The sequence below is a fragment of the Lytechinus pictus genome, chromosome 15 (assembly GCF_037042905.1).
Source record: "Lytechinus pictus isolate F3 Inbred chromosome 15, Lp3.0, whole genome shotgun sequence".
In the NCBI taxonomy this organism is placed as follows: Eukaryota; Metazoa; Echinodermata; class Echinoidea; order Temnopleuroida; family Toxopneustidae; genus Lytechinus; species Lytechinus pictus.
This window is the reverse complement of record NC_087259.1, coordinates 27419076-27438375: the sequence shown is the minus strand read 5'-3', so window position 1 is coordinate 27438375 and position 19300 is coordinate 27419076. Positions and strand designations below refer to the sequence as shown.

The 19300-nt window shown below is 36.3% G+C and overlaps 1 protein-coding gene across 2 annotated transcripts in view; it reads right to left on the bottom strand.

The window, feature by feature from the left end:
• Positions 1 to 19300, bottom strand: part of LOC129278015 (mucin-2-like) — a 52700-nt gene that overhangs the window by 20439 nt on the left and 12961 nt on the right. For both annotated transcript variants that reach the window (XM_054914214.2, XM_064110427.1), the window contains exons 7-16: positions 15196 to 15344; positions 14400 to 14543; positions 13091 to 13231; positions 11435 to 11576; positions 9944 to 10039; positions 7414 to 7626; positions 6415 to 6523; positions 3863 to 4008; positions 2707 to 2830; positions 750 to 824 (exon numbers count right to left, since the gene is read on the bottom strand). In XM_054914214.2, the coding sequence (XP_054770189.2) occupies positions 750 to 824; positions 2707 to 2830; positions 3863 to 4008; positions 6415 to 6523; positions 7414 to 7626; positions 9944 to 10039; positions 11435 to 11576; positions 13091 to 13231; positions 14400 to 14543; positions 15196 to 15344 (1339 nt within the window). The remainder of the gene's footprint in view (positions 1 to 749; positions 825 to 2706; positions 2831 to 3862; positions 4009 to 6414; positions 6524 to 7413; positions 7627 to 9943; positions 10040 to 11434; positions 11577 to 13090; positions 13232 to 14399; positions 14544 to 15195; positions 15345 to 19300) is intronic.

The window sequence follows — 19300 nt, the reverse complement described above, 5'->3', positions numbered from 1 at the left end:
CATTCTAATCATATGACAAACGATTCATCAATGATGTAATGTTGTGAAACCTCTGTACTTGTCCTCTCATATAAAGAGAACACCTCACCTTGTGATAGACTCTATAAAAGTGAGAATATAAGTGAAATAAGTACTAAAGTAATGAGGGAGTTGTACGTGTGTGACATCACATGCAGATCTTGGTCGCATTGCCAATGGGAAGATCTACATGGCATTAGTGATCTCAATATTCAAATGCTCATAACTTTCTTATTATTCATTAAATCTTCCTCAAACTTTCAATAATATGTTTCTTTGATTTTTCTCTTTGATATGGATTCAGCTGGTTTCAAGGGTTTCATTCTCCTTTAAGCTCCATACTGAGCAAGACCTATAACAGGCAATGCGAGCAAGAAGCGAGAGCGAAAATGTTATACTGTGAAATAAAATATTTTTTTTCCAAGTCTTCCCTCATCTTATTTTGTTCACTCGTCTTCCTCCTCTTTTTTTCCTCCTAGTTTTCCCTCCTTTTTTTCTTTTCTTCCCCCCTTTTTTCTGTTCCTCCAATAGGGGGCCGGGCCCCTCGCCCCCTGGATCCGCCCATGCAAAATACTACCCATAAAAGTAAACCAAGAGGGCCTACCTAAATCACACAAATTGCAAAATGTATGTACAGTATGTAGGCCCTATCCGACAAACATAATGTTGAGGGTATCCATAGTATGTTTAATTATTCTTCTTTGGTCTTAATTACAAGGGATACACCTTACCTACAAACTGTGATGAACCATACGTGTCTGCTGTAATGCTTGTCGATCCGATTGGTATTGTCACATAAACTGCCTCTGTAAACAGGTATAACAAACAAAGAAACAAACATTGACAATCATCCCACACGTACGAAAGTACGGCGTACCTCGATAAGTAATCACTTCAACTTTGTTCGTAATGTTCGCAGAGGAGTGACGTGTTTTCGAGAGCTCTCGTTTTCGCATGCCAAATACGTAATAGAAAGCAAACCATGCCAGGGGCGGATCCAGCCTTCGCCAATAGGGGGGGGGGGGGGCCGGAATTTTTTCAGCCATATGTTCCCCGATCGGCCGCTCGAAGATGATTTTTGTTTGTTTCTTTGAAGGGGTAGTCCTCATAGTAACTTCCTAGTTTTATTCTTAAATAAATCAACATGAATATATAATATCATAATCCTTATTCATATAATGCAAGCGCGAAGCGCGAGCTAATTTTTGTTGTTGAAATTTTAATGTATTTTTTCCTGAAATTTGAACATTCTGGGCAATGTTTGATTTCCTGAAAAAAGATGTATATGCAACTAAATAATTACTACGAACGCGAAGTGCGAGCAGAAATGAACTGATGGAAAAGGTATCTGTAACAGACTTCAATTGCAGTTAGCCATGAAGACGTTCCGTTTTCAACAATTAAATAATGCAAGCTGACATTTTTTTTACATTTTGACCTAAAGAATGGAAATTCTAAGCACTTTTTGAAACTTAAAAAGAATAGGTATATAATAAACGCGCGAGCGGAAAATTTCGAGATTTAGACCTACAAACGAGACACTCTATTCATGTTTTGTAAATCATGAAAAGGATGAGTAATTGGGGGTCTTCCTTACATTAATAATGCGAGCGCAAAACGCAGGCAGAAAATTTTAATATTGTGCTCTGAATCTGGATAATGATTTACATAGAGAACAAGTTGAGTATCTAAATAAACATGCGCGCGCGTTTCAGATTTAGCCCTAGGCATTCTAAATACATCTTTTATCATGAAAATCAAAGCGAGCGCGAAGCGCGAGCCTAAACTATTTCATATTCCGATCTGAAAAGTCAATTTCAGCTCTATATTTCAAGCAGTTTGTAGGAAAATTGTGAGTTGGATATGGATTGCACTTAATATTATATATATTATATATTATATCATATATTATATTATATATTATATTATATATTATATTATATGTTATATTATATATTATATTATATTAAATTATATTGTATTATATTACCATAATATTGGTATTCATTACCATTACATCATACGAAAGGGGGATGCTTCAGTTGGGAGGGGCTTGGTTAGTCGGGTTCTGCATTATATGCAAATACGAAAATACAAATACGCACATACATACATCCAAACACACACCTATATGTACATACATACACATTGCAATAAACTGTTATTCAATCATATATATATATTTTTTTGCTTGTTAAAATGTTCGGGGATGTGCTTGGATCTGCGCCTGCATGCCCCTGATATAATCAGTTAAAAAAATTATAGCATAATTTTTTTCTCCAATAATTATGGCGATAATCCATTCGAGGTACCTCTCAAATATTATTTTCACTTTCCACTATACATCTTTTTTTATTTTAGCTGAAAATTATTTACGTTTGTCTTTGTTACAAAGCTGTGTGCTTTTGGTTATATATTCGTTGGATGCTCGTTTGAATTATGCTATCGTTACACGCTTTCATTATTTTTGTTATTGTTCGTCCCAAAAAGCCCTGACGAAGGTCGAAAGCTTGGCATTAAAAGGAGTTTAAACCTATAATTACTACGTCCGCAGCCTCTCTCTGTCTGTATGGGAACAGAACTTATTTAAAGCAATCAGAACATTCTGAGCAGATAAAAAAATTATGTTTAAACATAAACTTTTTTTTTCTGAACAGAACATTGCGGCGTCACTGAAGATGACCTTACCTACAGCGTCCATTCTAGTGGTAGCTGATCCAGTTGTACAGTTACAAGACGAGCCATCACCTCCGCAGACACGACAATCATCATAGAAAAGACCAGAATTCAGAACTCCATCGCAACCGAATCGCTGGATCGAGAGGGAATCATAGAGAGAGGATGAAAATGTCACGCTACTATAACTGCAAAATGTCAGGGAATATTGCTGGGAAATTCAAAGGAATGGGGATTAATTTTACAAAATTTGATCTCTGACTACAGTCTTAAAGACGACTAATAAATAAGTGTTAAATGAAGTGAACACTTTTCCTTTTACGGAGAAGTGATGAAAAGGTAACTTAGTTGTATTTTAAAATAATCTGGAGATGACAATTGTCAATCCTCTTGGACGGTTAAGCGACTTGGACACGATAACTGAAAAATCATTGTATGTACACTGTAACTTGATTAAAAAAAACAAAACAAGATTTTGCAGAAAGCAATAACAGAATCATTATGTAAATACATATAACAGGATTTTTTCTACAATTTAACAGAATAGGTCTGTTTAAAAAGGGAGAAATGGTGTTTTTAAAGAAATTTGTATGGTTCCATACACCAAATACCAATTTCCTGTAATTGTACATGATATAATGTAAGATTACACAATCTGGTAAGATTACAGGTGTTCTCGAGACTCTGGTGCAGGAACTTCTTTCATTTTAAGGATAAATTTTCTAAGATTGTATAAAACATGTTATTTTCCGTTTAGTTTTTTTTTCTGTGAGATAAGAACGCCAGGCTTCGATACTGAAACTGCAGTTCAGTTTTGAAGCCTGACGTTCATCTTAGAGCTCATATGCACAACACAATTTTGCATTTCACTTTCGATCTTTTGAGGTTCCGAAATCTTGGATTCTATTATCCGGGATAGGCGCCCCCACAATGCAGCCGGATAGGCATCCGGAATTGCAGACAGATATGCAATTTGCTCTGGGTTTTCACTAATTATTATATTAATGATCAGATACAGGAAATTTGTTATAAATTGGATCATTTTTTATTTGTGAATTGAGCACAGTACTAACTCTGGATTGATACAATACTAAGCCAGGCGTATTGTGTACGCATGTGGTAGGTTCCTATGTCCTGTAAAATGGGATATAAAGACTATAGCTTTTACCTCACAGCGTCCAGATATACATAAGTTGGTTGATTTGACATCATTCCCATCATCGTACCAACACTGCGTGCCATCACAAAAATCACCAGGTCTATCATGAATCAAGGACGTGGCTATGCCCGGGGCTATGCAACGTAAGTTGCAGTCTGAAAAGAATTGAAATAATCGTAATTAAAATACCATTCGAATTTTATATATTGTAAATATTGGCTTTCATGAATAATGGGGGAATTTTTAAATGCTAAATAATGAACAATTTACCGGGATTTTCCAGAAAAAAAAACAATTTGCGATAGCTAGATATTTGTTTGTTTTAGTATGCGTCTCCCGAAACACGCAGAACATGCAACGATTAAACAAAATATTACATAGCTATGTAGATTCGAATCAGTGATAGGTCTATACGCCACCAAGTGACCATGATAGCTTCAAAGATTTGCATTTGTCACCTCGTACTCAGGGAATAGACCTGCGCTGTATTGTAAACTGCGCGGCGTTATAAGGTGACATCACTCGCTCCCTTAAAGAGTTGCGTGATCCGGTGACAATGACCATGACAATGATTTTATGGTTACACTTCGTTATTCCGAAAGTTCGTAATTCCGAAACACGTAAATTGCCTTTACCTCAATGTTCGTTAATCCGAAAACAAAAAAAGGGTTCGTTAATCCGAACATTATTTTGTGGTGTTATTCCGAAGGTTCGATAATCCGAAACCGAAATAAGGTTCGTTATCCCGAAGGTTCATTAATCCGAAAACGAAATAGGGTTCGTTGTTCCGAAGGTTCGATAATCCGAAAACGAAATGAGGTTCGTTGTTCCGAAGGTTCGTTAATCCGAAAACGAAATAGCGTTCGTTGTTCCGAAGGTTCGTTAATCCAAAATAAAAATAAGGTTCTTTTTTCCCCAAAGGTTCGTTAATCCGAAAAAAGAAATAATCGGTGGCGAAGCCGGGAAATCCGGAAGGGTAAGCGTGGTGGAGGGGGGGGGGGGGACACCGTTGCTGTTCAATTATTATGAGGATGGGGAGGCATAAAGAAGGGCGGCGGAGCAAAGTAGAGCAAAGCATTTTTGAAGTGATTTCTGATTATGGTAAGATATATATTTAGGCTTTATTGTTCGCGAGAGAGTATAACGAGCGAGCGGTTTGGAAAGAAATTTCAAAGCTGATGTTGTAAAACCCGTTTTTTGGTCAATTACTGTTAAAAAGGCACCCTTGGGAGGTGTTGCGAGCGTGAATCGTAAGCTCAAACTTTGGGACATTTCAATAAGAAATGAAAATCATTCTGAGCAGTTTTTGCAATCATTAAAGAAGATGTGCATCTAACTGAAGACTTAACACAAGCGCGAAGTGCGAGTTGAAATATACTGACCAGAAAAGGAACTTGTTAAGGATTGCGTTTAGTGACTCTTGAATAGGAAACATCGAATAATGCGAGCGCGAAGCGCGAGCTTAAAAGATATTCCAGCCTGAAAACGTAACATTCTAATCCTTTTTATAACCAGAAACGGTGAGTACTTTACTAAACAATAACTGATAACAATAACCCCCCCCCCAAAAAAAAAAAAAAAAAAAATGGGATCTTCTAGTCTAAAATGTAGCCTATACTTTAAAAAGGGTATTTCATTTTGAAATAAAAAAAAACAAGGGAATTTCCCATTTTGGAAAAATTCCCTTGCTTTTTTTTCTTTGAAGGGGTAGTCCAAACAGTGACTTCTTAGCTTTATTCTTATATATAAGATAATTGTATCTCATAATCCCTGATTAAATAATGCAAACGCGAGAAGCCGAGCTAAATTTCATAGAAATTTCATGAATTTTGTCCTAAAAATTGAACATTCTGAGCAATGTTTGTGATTATGAACAAGACGCGAATGGAACTAATTACTTCGAGCGCGTTTGATAAACTGTCATTGAGGGGGATTTTAATTAGTTTGTTAGAAGTTTTTAAGCTTATACATACTAATGACCGCACAAATAATACACAAAGTGGGAGTATGTGACTATGGACTGATATACAGGATTTTTTTTTAATGGAGGTGTGCGGGGCAAGTAGCCAGAAAAAATGACCGCCCTAAAGAATACGACGGGACCGGTTGCTTCAATGGGATCATCGTGTCTGATTGGGGCCTAATGGAGCACCGTTATAACTTGTTTACCAAAGTGTTACCAAACTGTAACAAAGTTACCATTGAATGACAAAGTTACCATAATACTAAAAAAAATGTATCCAACATGAGTCTAAAAAAGGCGGACCTTATTAGGAGCTGGATGGATGACTTCTGATATCACGGAAGCGTTATATGGAAATGAACATGAAGGGTTGTTATCATAGAAAGAAAAAATTAAACAACAAAAATGACGAGCTAGAACCCTTCCTTCTGCAGTAGAGCTACATAGGTTATATGAATACATTAACGGAATTATGCCCAATTCATTTCTTCACATTCAGTGAGAATATATCGATGTCTATTAATGCAAACGTCTGACAGGTTCGGAATTAAATAGTATCTCTTTTTAAGTTATGTCTTTGATAAATTATCAAACCTACTTGAGGGTTCTTGATAGTCTGACCAGGTGTAAAGTTGTCCATTCAGAGCGATTGAGTTTGTTGCACTGCATTGCTCATCGCGGAAGTCATCCTGAGATGTTGCACAAAGCTGTAGACAAATCATAACAGAAATCCATTACTAGTCTTTAGCATGTTACATATTAATATTATACAGTTTATCCCAGAAAAAAAAACGAGACCGCATGTCAATGGAAGTTTTTGCTATCATAAACATACATTTCCTTCATGATGTTTATCAATGGAATGATATGCATCTCTTCTTTCATTTAAAGTCAATCACAACGTTCATAATGCTTGCGTAACTGAATTATAACAATTGAATGTGGTGCTACCCCAAAAATTTCATTTGCACGAGTACATTTCGATTTTGGATGAGTTTTTCTGGCTTCTATACTACTATTTATTCGGAAAGCAAAGTTCATAACTTGAATATCCTTATTTTCCTCTTCCATATGAAACCTTATGGGTAAAATATGAATGACGCATCATGGTTGAGAAAAATGCATAAAAACAAAGTGCTTGATTCCTACCTATTGATGCAGAAATAAAGAAATGAAAGCAAGATGAACAAAAATTTTAAACATTATTCTAAACAGACCAACAGAAGATCTCTGCCGAACTTCGTTCAGGCGAGACAAAAAAAAAAACTTGAGGTTGGATTAACTTAGGGAAAGAAAGACGTAAAGAAAGGAAGGTATCGGTGGAGGAAAGGTTAGAGGAATAGGGAAAATAGGAGGAGGATAGTGAAAAGGGTGAAAGATCGAGAAGGAGGAAACAAGGGGAGAGAGATAAGTAGAGGAAGAAAAAGCGAGAAAGGGGTGAGAAAGAGTGAGTTGAGTGAATAAATAAGAGAGAGAACTACAGAGAATAGAGCATGATAGGGAAGGGAGGACAACAGCTCAGTACAGTGGCAAAGGAATTCATCGATAAACAATGAAGTGGATATAGGCCTACAGCAAGTCTCCCTCATAAACCTACCTCTTCGTTACAAAGTGTATATTGGTGGCTATCGCCGATGCAAGGCATTCCTCCCCACTGAGGGCTCGGATTAGTACAGGTACGACTCCGGATTTGAACCCCTGTCCCACATGTTCTCGAGCAATCTGAGAGGTTTCCGTACTCCGACCACCCGCCATCGACAGGCAGTGTATAGTTTAACGTGCTGTTGACGCATTCGGCATTAATGCACCACTAAGACAGAGAAGTAAAAAGACACTTAAGTTTCCTAAATCTATACTGCTTTAATTATGATTCTCACCAATTCATCCTAAATTCACAAGACGTGTGATACTAGACATATTACAATTGAGACGAAAAGACCCCCCCCCAAAAAAAAAAAATGTATCCATTCGAAAAAATCCCGTCAGATATATATATATTTTTCCATATTTAATAGAAAGATGTCATTTAAAATATATTGGGAAAATGGAATTCTAAATGGTTAACAATTAATGACAAATTTGAATCTATATTAAAACATGCAGCCATTTCCCCAAATAAAACACACGGAACTAAAACACACGATTACTAAAGTTAAACAAGAACTGCACATCGATTTTCCATGATTTAAGTGATTTATCAACTGCGCATGAAATAAGCCAGTTCGTAGTTCCACTCTGCGCCCTTTGTGGAAGCCGTGGAATAAGCGTAATAAACCTGCATATTCATGGTTTTTGTATCATGCTATTATCATTGCAAACAACTTTGTGAATTTTTGCCATGAAGTTTTTTAAAAATGACTCGATCCCCAACTTTGTGTTTCATCAAAACATTCCGATGGCACTCACCAATGCTATATAGTTTGAAATTGATGTATCATCAAATATAAATCGAATTTTCTTTACAGAATCTGAATATAAATAATGACACTGGCTCTTTCAGTGAGTGGAAAAGATATACTGTAGAAGTGTCCTATGAACGTTGTATTGATGAATAATAATGCATATCTATTATTACTGGATCTACATGGCCCTGTGTGGAAAACGGGGGTGCTGCGGATGATGCACTATCAATATTTTCCAGGGGGTGCCGCGTGTATTATTCTCCATAGGTACCACCCCCTGGAATTCTGGTAGGTGTGACAAAATGAAAGTTTCGGTATAAAAAATAACCCTAATTTTTTTGTGAAATCTTTTTCTTTTTGCTGTTCAATTCTCTCTGGACCAAAATGACCTTCGATTTTTAGCGAACCCACTTTTTTTTTGCTTGTCAAGTGGACATCAGCACCCCCTGTAAAAATCGTTCCCATTGCCCTGTGGATCTTGGTATAAATATATACGCTGATCTCTTTTATAAGACATTTATTCATTCTCCTGAATCTGTCCATAAAGTTTTAAACTATGGCAACAACCTCGGACACTTTTTCGTGATAAATAAGTAATTTTAAATGTAGGGTTCACGTATATGTTCATATTATATGCCATATTTCATCTTTAATAAGTTTGATGATTTCCTGTTTAAATGAAGAAACTATCAACGCAACCTACTTCCTTAAACATGTTAAACCATGGAGGTTTGCAAATAACCAAAGATTAGATTGAATCTAATTACTCAAGCTATGGAACTTTAAATGAATAGTACTTGTTCAAACTATGAAATTTGTAATGCAATGTGTATTTTGCTAAAACTTTGGAACTTTATTTAGATATAATTTACTTGCTCAAACTAAGGAACTTTCGATATAATCTATACTTGCTCAAACTATATGAAACTTTGAATAAAATCTACTTCCTAGATCTATTTCATGTCTATGGAACTTAAAATTTAATCTAACAGCAAAAAATGTGGTATTAACACCGGTGTACATAGAGGATCACACCAATAATTCTAGTCCAGTGTTGAACTACAGTGTTGGTTCAGGCAAACATGGAATATTTTCCCCAATATCTTTGTTTGCTACTTTTACACCATTTGGTGTTACGTTCAATCTCTAGGGTGTACTTCATCACCTCAGGTGTTAGTGGTCCTCTAGGGACACCGGTGTTTCCACCATAGTTTGTTGCTGTTTGCATTATTCTGGTGAAACAGTTCTAGGTATGTCTTCATGAATATTCGATGAGCAACTTGATGATGTCACATCCCCACTTGTTCTTTTGTATTTTATTATAGGTTTATTCATTTTTTTCTTCAAAGAACTAAAAAAATTGGATTGACAACTGATTTAATACATTAGATATTCATTGCTGCAACTTATTTCATTTTAAAGGAGACACACTGTTCACACACGTATGAAAAAATGAAACAATTATGATTTCATGTAATAACATAAGACAAAGGAGAGTGGGGATGTGACATCATCAGCCCATCTAATAAATATTCATGATGATGTGCATATAACTGTTTTTTACAAAATATTGCTAAACTTTAAAATTCAAAGACTTTGTTATTTGTTATCCAATTTTGACGAAATTTTCAACATTTTGCTCTGTGAATTCTACTCTATTATTTCAATATAAATTCTCAACCCGAAGCATCCCTTTAACAGTGCTTGCTCAAACCCCAAACCTACCATGCCCGATCCACAAGGAGTGCCTTCAGCAGGTTGGTTCGCGCTTGTACACGAGGATTCTCCCGGCAGCAAACAAAAAAGGATAGTGCAAGATTCCTGTTGGGTAAATAAAACATTCTAAATCTGAACACGAATACTGAGCACAGTTTGATCGCATTTCATTTTATCCTTTAAAGGAGGCAGACATGATCACTACGGCCGTACCCATGTAAGAGTTCTGAGGGGGTGGACCATATTATCATATGGCCTGCTATATACCCACCCTTGTCCTACAACCCCAGAAATGCACACCAAAATTAAATTAAATGACGTTATCTACATTACCAAATTCGCAAACCTAACTTGTGTCATGTATCCCATAGAGTATCTCTGTGTGTAACCCTAAATGGCGTGAACAGGGAAAATTCCCAAATTTAGTAAAGCGGGGGGAGCATTCAAATTGATCACTTTCATAACTTGTTCACGACTGGTGTTTAACCAGGATACTTCCCTGGTTAATAAGTTACTGAAATTAAGACCGACATATGATTATTCACGTGGAGACCTTTGTCAGCCTTGCAGTAATAGGCTACTGGATAACTGAAGCAAGCTAAGGGAGTATGTGGATCACCAGAATCATTTTGAATTCCAGTATAGAATTGCATATCGATTTGTTTAATCTGAAAATTAAATGAGATGAAAAGCGAAAAACACAATATTGTTTTTTTTTTCAATAACTTTGACATAAATGCAAATTCGACACAGGCATTCCTATTCGGCTATCGACAAACCATTTTGACTTAATGTGACACGACCCAACTACTAATTTGCTGAATTATACAACAGGTTTTGTATCATATGTCAGCTATTTGTTACTCTTGATAAAGGACAGCGACAAAAACAATGAGAAAGAGAGAAAGAGAGAGGGAGAGAGCGCGAGCGAGAGATATCACAATTCTTGCATATTGTATCTCAGCAAATTTACATTTGCACGCATAAGTGGCGGAGATCTACTTGTACTTTAATTTGCACCCTACATATTGCGTAATCTGGATAACCGAATTATCAATCCCAAATGACGAGAAAAGGAGAGATCGGCGACGAGTAGTGCTGAAAAAAAACACCTACTTTTCCAAATGAGCCTGAAAAGGGACCCTTTTCGACATTACATTTTCCATGTGCGCAGCAGGACATATGGAGAGAATGTTGAAAATTGTTGAGGGAAGCAGAGATACAAGAAGATCACAGACCGATTTTCAGCTGCTGCTAACTTTGATTAGTTATTGGCTTACATGCATTGACACACCTGAACAATCTTGTCAAGAGGGGAAAAAGATTTTGACAAAATAGAAGCAGATGAAAAAAAGAGACGTTATAGTGTCTACATAATTACTGTATGCGTTTGACGATAATAACAAAATCTATTTCATTTAATGGGATATACTACCCTGCATGCTTGCCAATGTTTTCACATGCTGTAAGTTGAAACGAAAGAATGAGAGGCATGCTTACACTGGAACAACCTGCAAGTGCGTCAGGATTTTTCATGGCGAATTGACACTGTTGGTCTCGATCATATATCTCACCAGGGTACTCATCGATGGGGGACAGCGTAAAGCTTGGTACATCATCCAAACATTGACTACTTGATTGACTGAAATTAAGATAACAACGTCATTTATTATGAACATTCGCCGCGGTCAAGAACATTTTGTTTCTTTACAATATTTTGTTATCAAGCAGAAAGGAATAGTTGATCCAATGCTGTTCAAGAGTAGCCCCCTCCCAAACACACACATTCACACCCTCACACAGGAATGCACGATAAAAAAAAAACAAAAAAACTGCTCGATACCTAAAAGGAGGTGCGTATAATAAAATAAATGGCATTAACTCTAATAAAATTACTTATGATACAAAGATGCTAGAATGTTAAATAGCTTTCCTCTGGTGAAAATTTTAGTTTCTGACAGATTAAAAAAAGAGAATCATATTTGACTTTTATTTTTCCAAGACTTGTATTTATTATCATTATTATTATTATCATCATTTTACTGGGGTAAAAGAACTCTATCGTGGGGCAGGGGAGGTAATGCCCCATCCCACCCCATCTGTACGTCAATGGTAATTGATTGATGTGGCCCAATAGATTAGTCTTCTGACTTTGAAGCAGAGGGTTGTGGGTTCGAATCCAAGCCATAGCGGGAATTTATTCTTTGAAATTGAAATGCCACCGCGCTGTAAAAAGCTGCGGGGCTAAAGCAAGGGTAATAATATCCGATTGAGCTCATAGGGATGCATTTGGCAGTGATATGCACTAAGTGTTCTTCTTTAGAGTTTGTTTGTGTTAACTTCACATTGTAATGCTTTTCTTAATTTTGTTTGTAACGTTTGTATTTTTGTTGTAGGGCCTCCAAGGACAGCAGTATGCCAATGAGAAACGGAGCCACCCTATTAAAAAAGACTTATAAACAACAGATAAATATACGCATGGTATAGATGGAGCTCCATAAAACTAGAATATATTTATATATTCAAATTACTTCATGGAAAACTTCCATCTTTCTTGTGCTTCAAAATAAGTATATCAAGTAAATTAATTATTCTCTTCTTAATTACCAGTGCATGATTAGTCTCGAAAAACCAAAAACAATCTTATAAGGGACGGCGGTCTCTATATAGGTATTCAATTATTCAATTCCTTACCAAGTAATAGCCGTCAATTGGATCAGTTCTCTTTATTTATGAAATCAATTAATTCCATCGACTTCTAACTCATCTGCAGGAGGGGGGGGGGGGGGGCTAGAGAATTTCTATAATTTCTCTTCGCTCTGCGGTTTTATCATTGTTTATTAATTTTAGTATGTATGTATGTTTTTACGTGTTACTGTAATACTTTCGCATTGTCTCACTTTTACATGTTTTTTAATTTTCAAGGACTTGCTGAAAAGCAGTCTGTTATGACTGAATATAAGTTTTACCGTGATTAAATAAATACAAGACAGTACAATACAATACAATACAAACACCAATTACCATGTTTACCATTAGATTTCTAGGGACAAGGAGAGTATCGTGGCAACCCTCATCCATTGGCTATTGTGCAAAGTTCAAAATTTGTGGAGGGTGGGGCATCCCCCGGCATTGCAGTCCATGCTTATTACTTACCGCAAGAATATTTTCATGTGTTCAGAACTACAGGATGACCATTCGAAAACTCCACTGCTAAATGAGAGTGATGGAGACATGATGTTCATGCCCGTGGGGCACGATTCGTAATCTGCATCACCGTCATGTGCTACACCAAGTCTGATGATATGAGATATAACAAAGGATAAAATAAAATGATGAAGTAAACAGAGATATAAATCGCCCCCCTCCCCCCCCCAAAAAAAAACAGCCACCGTTTCGAGCTTGTATACTTTGTTCATTATTGGAAATGTGCTTAAACTTTCCAGTTTTTAGGTCGGAATATCAAACATTTTCATCTTGCACTTCGCGCTAGCTGCTATTGTTTAGTTAGATATCCATCCTGATCATGGTTATAAAACGTGATTTGAATTAAGTTTTCAGGACAGAATATCCAAAATTTTCAGCTAGCATATTGCGCTCGCATTATGTGGTTGTCGAAATACGTATCCTCCTCATGAGTCATTGCAAACAATCCTAAACAGGTCCCTTTTCAGATCAGTATATTACAAATTTCGACTCGCGCTTCGCGCTAGCATTATTTACTGATTCTTTAGGAAATACCTTATCTTGTTCGTAAGAATAAAGTTAGGATGTACTTAAAACTTCAGCCTTTATTTTTTTTATCGGGTCAGTCAGGGAAATAAGAGATTAAAATATTGTTCCTTAATTCCTCCCGCCCAACTATTGACGGAATCAGCATGGATCCGCCCTTGTAGAAGTAACGGAACTGAGCGAACGACCCAGCTGATCATACAGTTAAAAGGGCCACTTTTTACAATTCAGAACCCCCCTCCCCTGGCCAAAAATAATTCTGGATACGGGCCTGTATTATCGCCCGTATAAACACTGCCGTTAATATTCAATTTAGAGAAATGAATCTCGGAGGTGGTGTTGATACTCGATTGTATTTATTTTCAAAACGTCAATCCGGCCCTTAATTTTGATGAAAAAAAAATTGGGAAAATAAAAAGTTAATAGGTTCCCTGTAATGATTGTAAGAATCTAAGAATCAATCTGCAAGCATGCTGATTGGCTGTTTCTTCCACAGTAAAGAGCCGCTTTCGACCTAGCTGCGACAAACGTGAATCTGGCTCACTACAGTTTCAAATTTTTATGAAATATTGGACAAACTGTTGTTACTACGCTAGCACCTCGAATTTTACACACGAAACGCAGAGAATACCGTCCCCCTTATAGTTGTGAAAACTTGATAAAAATTATAGTCTCCATTTAATACGTCCCCTATTATAATACGACAACGTTGTGCAGTAGCTGCTTTACTTACGAGTGCCCTGTTTCGTGTGCCATGACCAGTCCTGATGCAAACCCAATGTTTTCATTTATATTACACTTCGTATTCAATCCGCAGGTCGCACCCGTATATGCTAGTCCCACAAGACTAGAAAAACCGTCTCTCTGTAGGTCGTGCCTAAAACAAAAAAGGAAGAGACAGAGGAAACAAAACGAAGGAAACACTCGGTGAAATTATCACAAAAATACACTGCATGATTGCCATGTTGTGTGGTCAAATGAACGAAACCGACGAGTAGTAGGACCTTTACACATTAAACAAAAGTAATATTGTTGGTAGGTCTGGAATTGAGCTTAGTTCACTTGGTGTAAAATGGAGATACCAATGATAAAAATCCTGCATAACGTTTAACCTATAAAAACTTCTGAAGGTTAATTGTTGGGAAGATTATTCACGAGTACAGGGGAGCGTTTCATGAAAGGACTTGTCGGACGTTTTATCCGACAGTTACCATAGTAACAGTGCGGCTCTGCCAATCATGCATTATGCATATTTTTTAAGATGTTATATGATCATAGTTTTACCCAGGGGCAGCATCAAGATATTTTGATGGGGGAATATGACCTAGATGTTACTTCAACTCTCTTTCTCAACTGAGCATTAATGATTATCATTGTAATACAGTTACTCGGCCATCAAGATCTCTACTTTTTAATGCTGGTATTTCACATTACTTCCCCCCTTCCCCCTGGTCTATCCCATTCAATATTTAGAAAATTATAGGGGCGTCCTCCCCCCCCCCCTGTAGAGTCGCGCTAGTTTTACTAACCCTGTGAAGAGAATGGCGAGGTCCCAATCGTCTTGGTTCGTATCGTCATCAACACTTTGTGAAGCCTGCCAGTTGCAGAAGTTTGTTAGGGTTGCATCAGTGTCTGTCGAAGTATTCACAGAAACAGGAGTTCCTGTGGTGTTAGTTGCCTATGCAAGAATAACAGAAAACACTCGTTTTATATATTAAAAAAACTAAACAAAAACACATTAGAAATATATAAATAAATAGGGAATTAATTCTTGAAATAAAGATCTACGTGTTTATACATAAATCCGTAATTGTCCGGATTTTAAAAAGGCGAAAACTCTGATAAACTAACATAATCAATATTTATGGCTTCTTTATGATAATATACTGATGACACGAAACCACCACACTTTTAGAAAGGAAATAAATTCTTCTGAATAGGGGGGTCTTATATCAGTGGAGGGGGAACCATGTAGCGGGCAGGGGGCACTTGCCTCCCCACCCCTACCCTCCCCCCCAAAAAAAGAAGGAATATCACATATTTTTAGCTCGCATTTCGCGCTCGCATTAATTATTGTTTAGTAAGGTCACTTATCATGGTTGCTTTATGTGTTCTTAGTGACAAAAAATGTATAGAATGTCCAGTTTTCAGGTTGGAATATCACAAATTATCAGCTCACGCTTCGCGATTGCGTTATTTGATTAGTGAGATATATATCCTATTTATGAGTCATTAAATGCAGTCCTTAATAGTTTCCTTTCCTGGTCAGTATATTACAAATTTCAGCTCTCGCTTCGCATTTGCGTTAATTCCTTTCTTACTTACACATCTTTTTCATGATTTAAAAAACTACTCGGAATGTTAAATTTTATGTCTTATTACATGAAAAGTACAGAAGCTTTAGCTCTAGATTCTCGCTCGCAACATCCCGTAAGAATCGCAATGATGCAATTTTAACAGTAATTAGCGCCATAATTGACCAAAAAGCGGATTTTACAACTTCGAATTTGAAAATTTTCACAAACTGCTCGCTTGCTACGCGCACTCGCGGAAAAAAATAAAGCATAAATATCTATCTCATCAGTCAGAAATCACATCAAAATGGTTTTGCTCAACTTAATTACTTAAAACCGCACAATTATATTTCACGCATATGCTCATGGTGAAAAACTCTGTTTGCACCATAATGCCTATTTTGACAGATATGTGCCGTTTTTAGCTTCGCCCCAACGAAAATATACGTTCCGCCGCCATATATATATATATATATATATATATATATATATATATATATATATATATATATTTATATATATATGATTAATCAAAATCAATATAGACAAAAAGGGGCAAACCCCATCCAACCTTGCAAAGATAATCAGAAAAAAAAGAGAAATATTTGATTGGCGTTACGGTATGAGGTTGAACAGCTTGGAAAGCAATGATATTAAACTGACAGAAAAAAAGAGGTAAAGATGAAGAAAAATGGACAAGGAGGAAAGAAAAAAATGAGGAGTAGAAGGCAGGGACAAATGAGATTGCCAGGAGGGGGAAAAGAATAGAGAAATATGGCGGTAGAGAAGAGATGGGGAATGGAGATGAGAGAGAGAAAGAAGGAAATAATGAGAAGGTAGATAGAGAAGGAGGAAAGGAGGGAGGTGTAGATCGGGGGAGAGTGCGAGGTCTTCCCAATGTCACAAGAACTCGACTTGGTAAATCGAATGTTTATCTTATTAAAATCAATTTATTTTTGTTTGTCCAACCTTATGTGTGAACTCTATAATTTTTTCTTCAAAGAATTAGGAGACGTTTTAATTATTCCTTTATACACAGTAAATTGTCATTGGATCAGAGGAGAGGAATTATTCAAAGGACCAAAATCCTTTGCTATATAAAGAGTTGGAGACCTATCTCTTTTTTAAACACCGACTATAAACTTCTTGCAAAATGTTTAGTGTTGAGATTGCGAAAGGTGTTCATGGTGTTAGGCAGTATTATTAATAATGACCAGACATGATTTTTACATGGTCGGTATATTGGTTAAAATATTCGGTTAGCCTTAGATAATTATGTTTGAATTTACAAATGAACATGATATTCCACTGTTAATGGCCGACATAGAAAAGGCATTTGATATATTAAAATGGTCTTTTTTCATATAATATTCTTGTAGTTTGAATAATAGACATGCTTCAGAATTTTTCAAATTTCTTGTGGAGTAAGGCAGGGCTGCCCTTTTGGAACAGAAATTAAGCTTAACTCTTATGCAGACGACACGACATAAATGACGCCAAGTCTCTTAGAATCATTATGTATATTTTGGATGAATTTAAGGTTTTTTTCAGGGCTTTGCATTAGTCGAAATAAATATGAAATTGTGGCACTTGGTTATAACAAAGCACATCCTCCAGACATATCTTTTGAGAGTATGGAAAATGAGAAATTTAACTCCAATAGGGAAAATAACTATTTTAAAGTCTTTCTCAAATTATATTTCTTTTGTCTGTACTACCAAAACCTCCAGAAGATTTCTTGAAAGAATTAGAACACTTAATTTACTCCTTAATTTGGAATGAAAAACTAGATAAAATTAGTCGTCCTGCAATTATTGGAGACTATAGTCTAGGTAGATTGAAAATGTTCCATTTACCTTCTGTAATTTCTGGCTTGAAAATTGCTTGCATGATGGGTTAAACGTTTTATGAGCACAGAAAATGAAAGAAAATGCTACTACTCAAACCATCGCTTCTCAAGTCATATTCAGCTCATCTCATCTGGTTTACAGTCCTTCTCAGAACTTCACTCACTTTCAAGAAAATTTCCTCTTTTGCATCCTTTCTCATCTTTCCATTTCAAATTTTCTGCCTGTATTTTCTTTCCGTTTACATGGTGAACCGTAAACCTTCTCCACGAAAATGGAAATGTTTTTTTTTTATTTAACACAACTTGGTCACCTGTGGAGAATTGTTTTGTTATCTGAATCTAATTTATGTACATTTTGTTCTTCCTCTGTTGAAAGTATTTCGCACCTGTTTTGGGACTGCCCTGTAACTCAACAATTTATTCAGAACTTCCAAACCTCTTTTTTGAACAATGACGTGTATTTGAATGAGAATTTATTTTTGTTTGGTTGCCCTGACGTTCAATACTCTACTGTAAACTGTTATATTCTTCACGCTAAATATTTTATTTTTTTCGACACGTTGTAAGGGTGATCGGTTGTGTTTTAGCTCTTTTAAAACTGTGTTGATACGCTATTTTGAAATTGAAAGGGTTCTCAGTAAAAAAAAAAAAATCATAATTTTGTTTTATCATTAGATAATAGTACGCATGTACAGTTGTCGTAAACGTGCTCGATTCATGATTTTTTTCTGTAAATTGAATTGCTTTCGTGTTTGATTTTGAATAAAATCGTTCTATGGAAGAAGAAAAACGAAAATGTATGTGTTAACGTGTATTTATGTGCATGAGAGAGTGGGCTTGAGACATGCGATGAATAAGGGAAAATCCTCACCTTTTACAATATCGTCAGGTAAACGATAAAGGCCTTTTTCGCCAATTAAAGCAAGTTTAGCTGACTCAACGTCATCGAAATTATTTTCAGTAATTTTCAAAGTTCTTTGGTCAGCGATTTATAATCTCCTCCCAATGCAGGTCTTTTATCATGCGTCTTGAATGGCCCATTTTACAATTTGACTACGATCACCGATGCTCGTAGTGTGACTGTAGACCTTTCCTAATAAGCCAGTTCGTAGTTCCATTCTGCGCATGATCAAAAGATTCTACGCATGATCAGAGGAAGGTCATTTGTACTAAAGTAACATGTGGTTTAAAATCTAATGAGATAAGCACCAACTTTGATGTCTTGATTATTCATATATTCTTTTGAATTGTGGTTTTCATTTACATCCACAAAAAACCACAATGCGTCCACGAACGACTGGTATTTCACAGTTTGCCAAGTACATTGTGCAACATGCTATGATATGCATTCAAAGTAGGAATGCAACAAATACCTTCATAAAGTGTTCATGGGTGTGCTATTCTAGTCACCTGGTCTATTCAATTTCTTCATCCTGCTATGTAAGGAAAGCTTACGTAATATCTTGCTTTGAAATCTGCCTATCACAATAA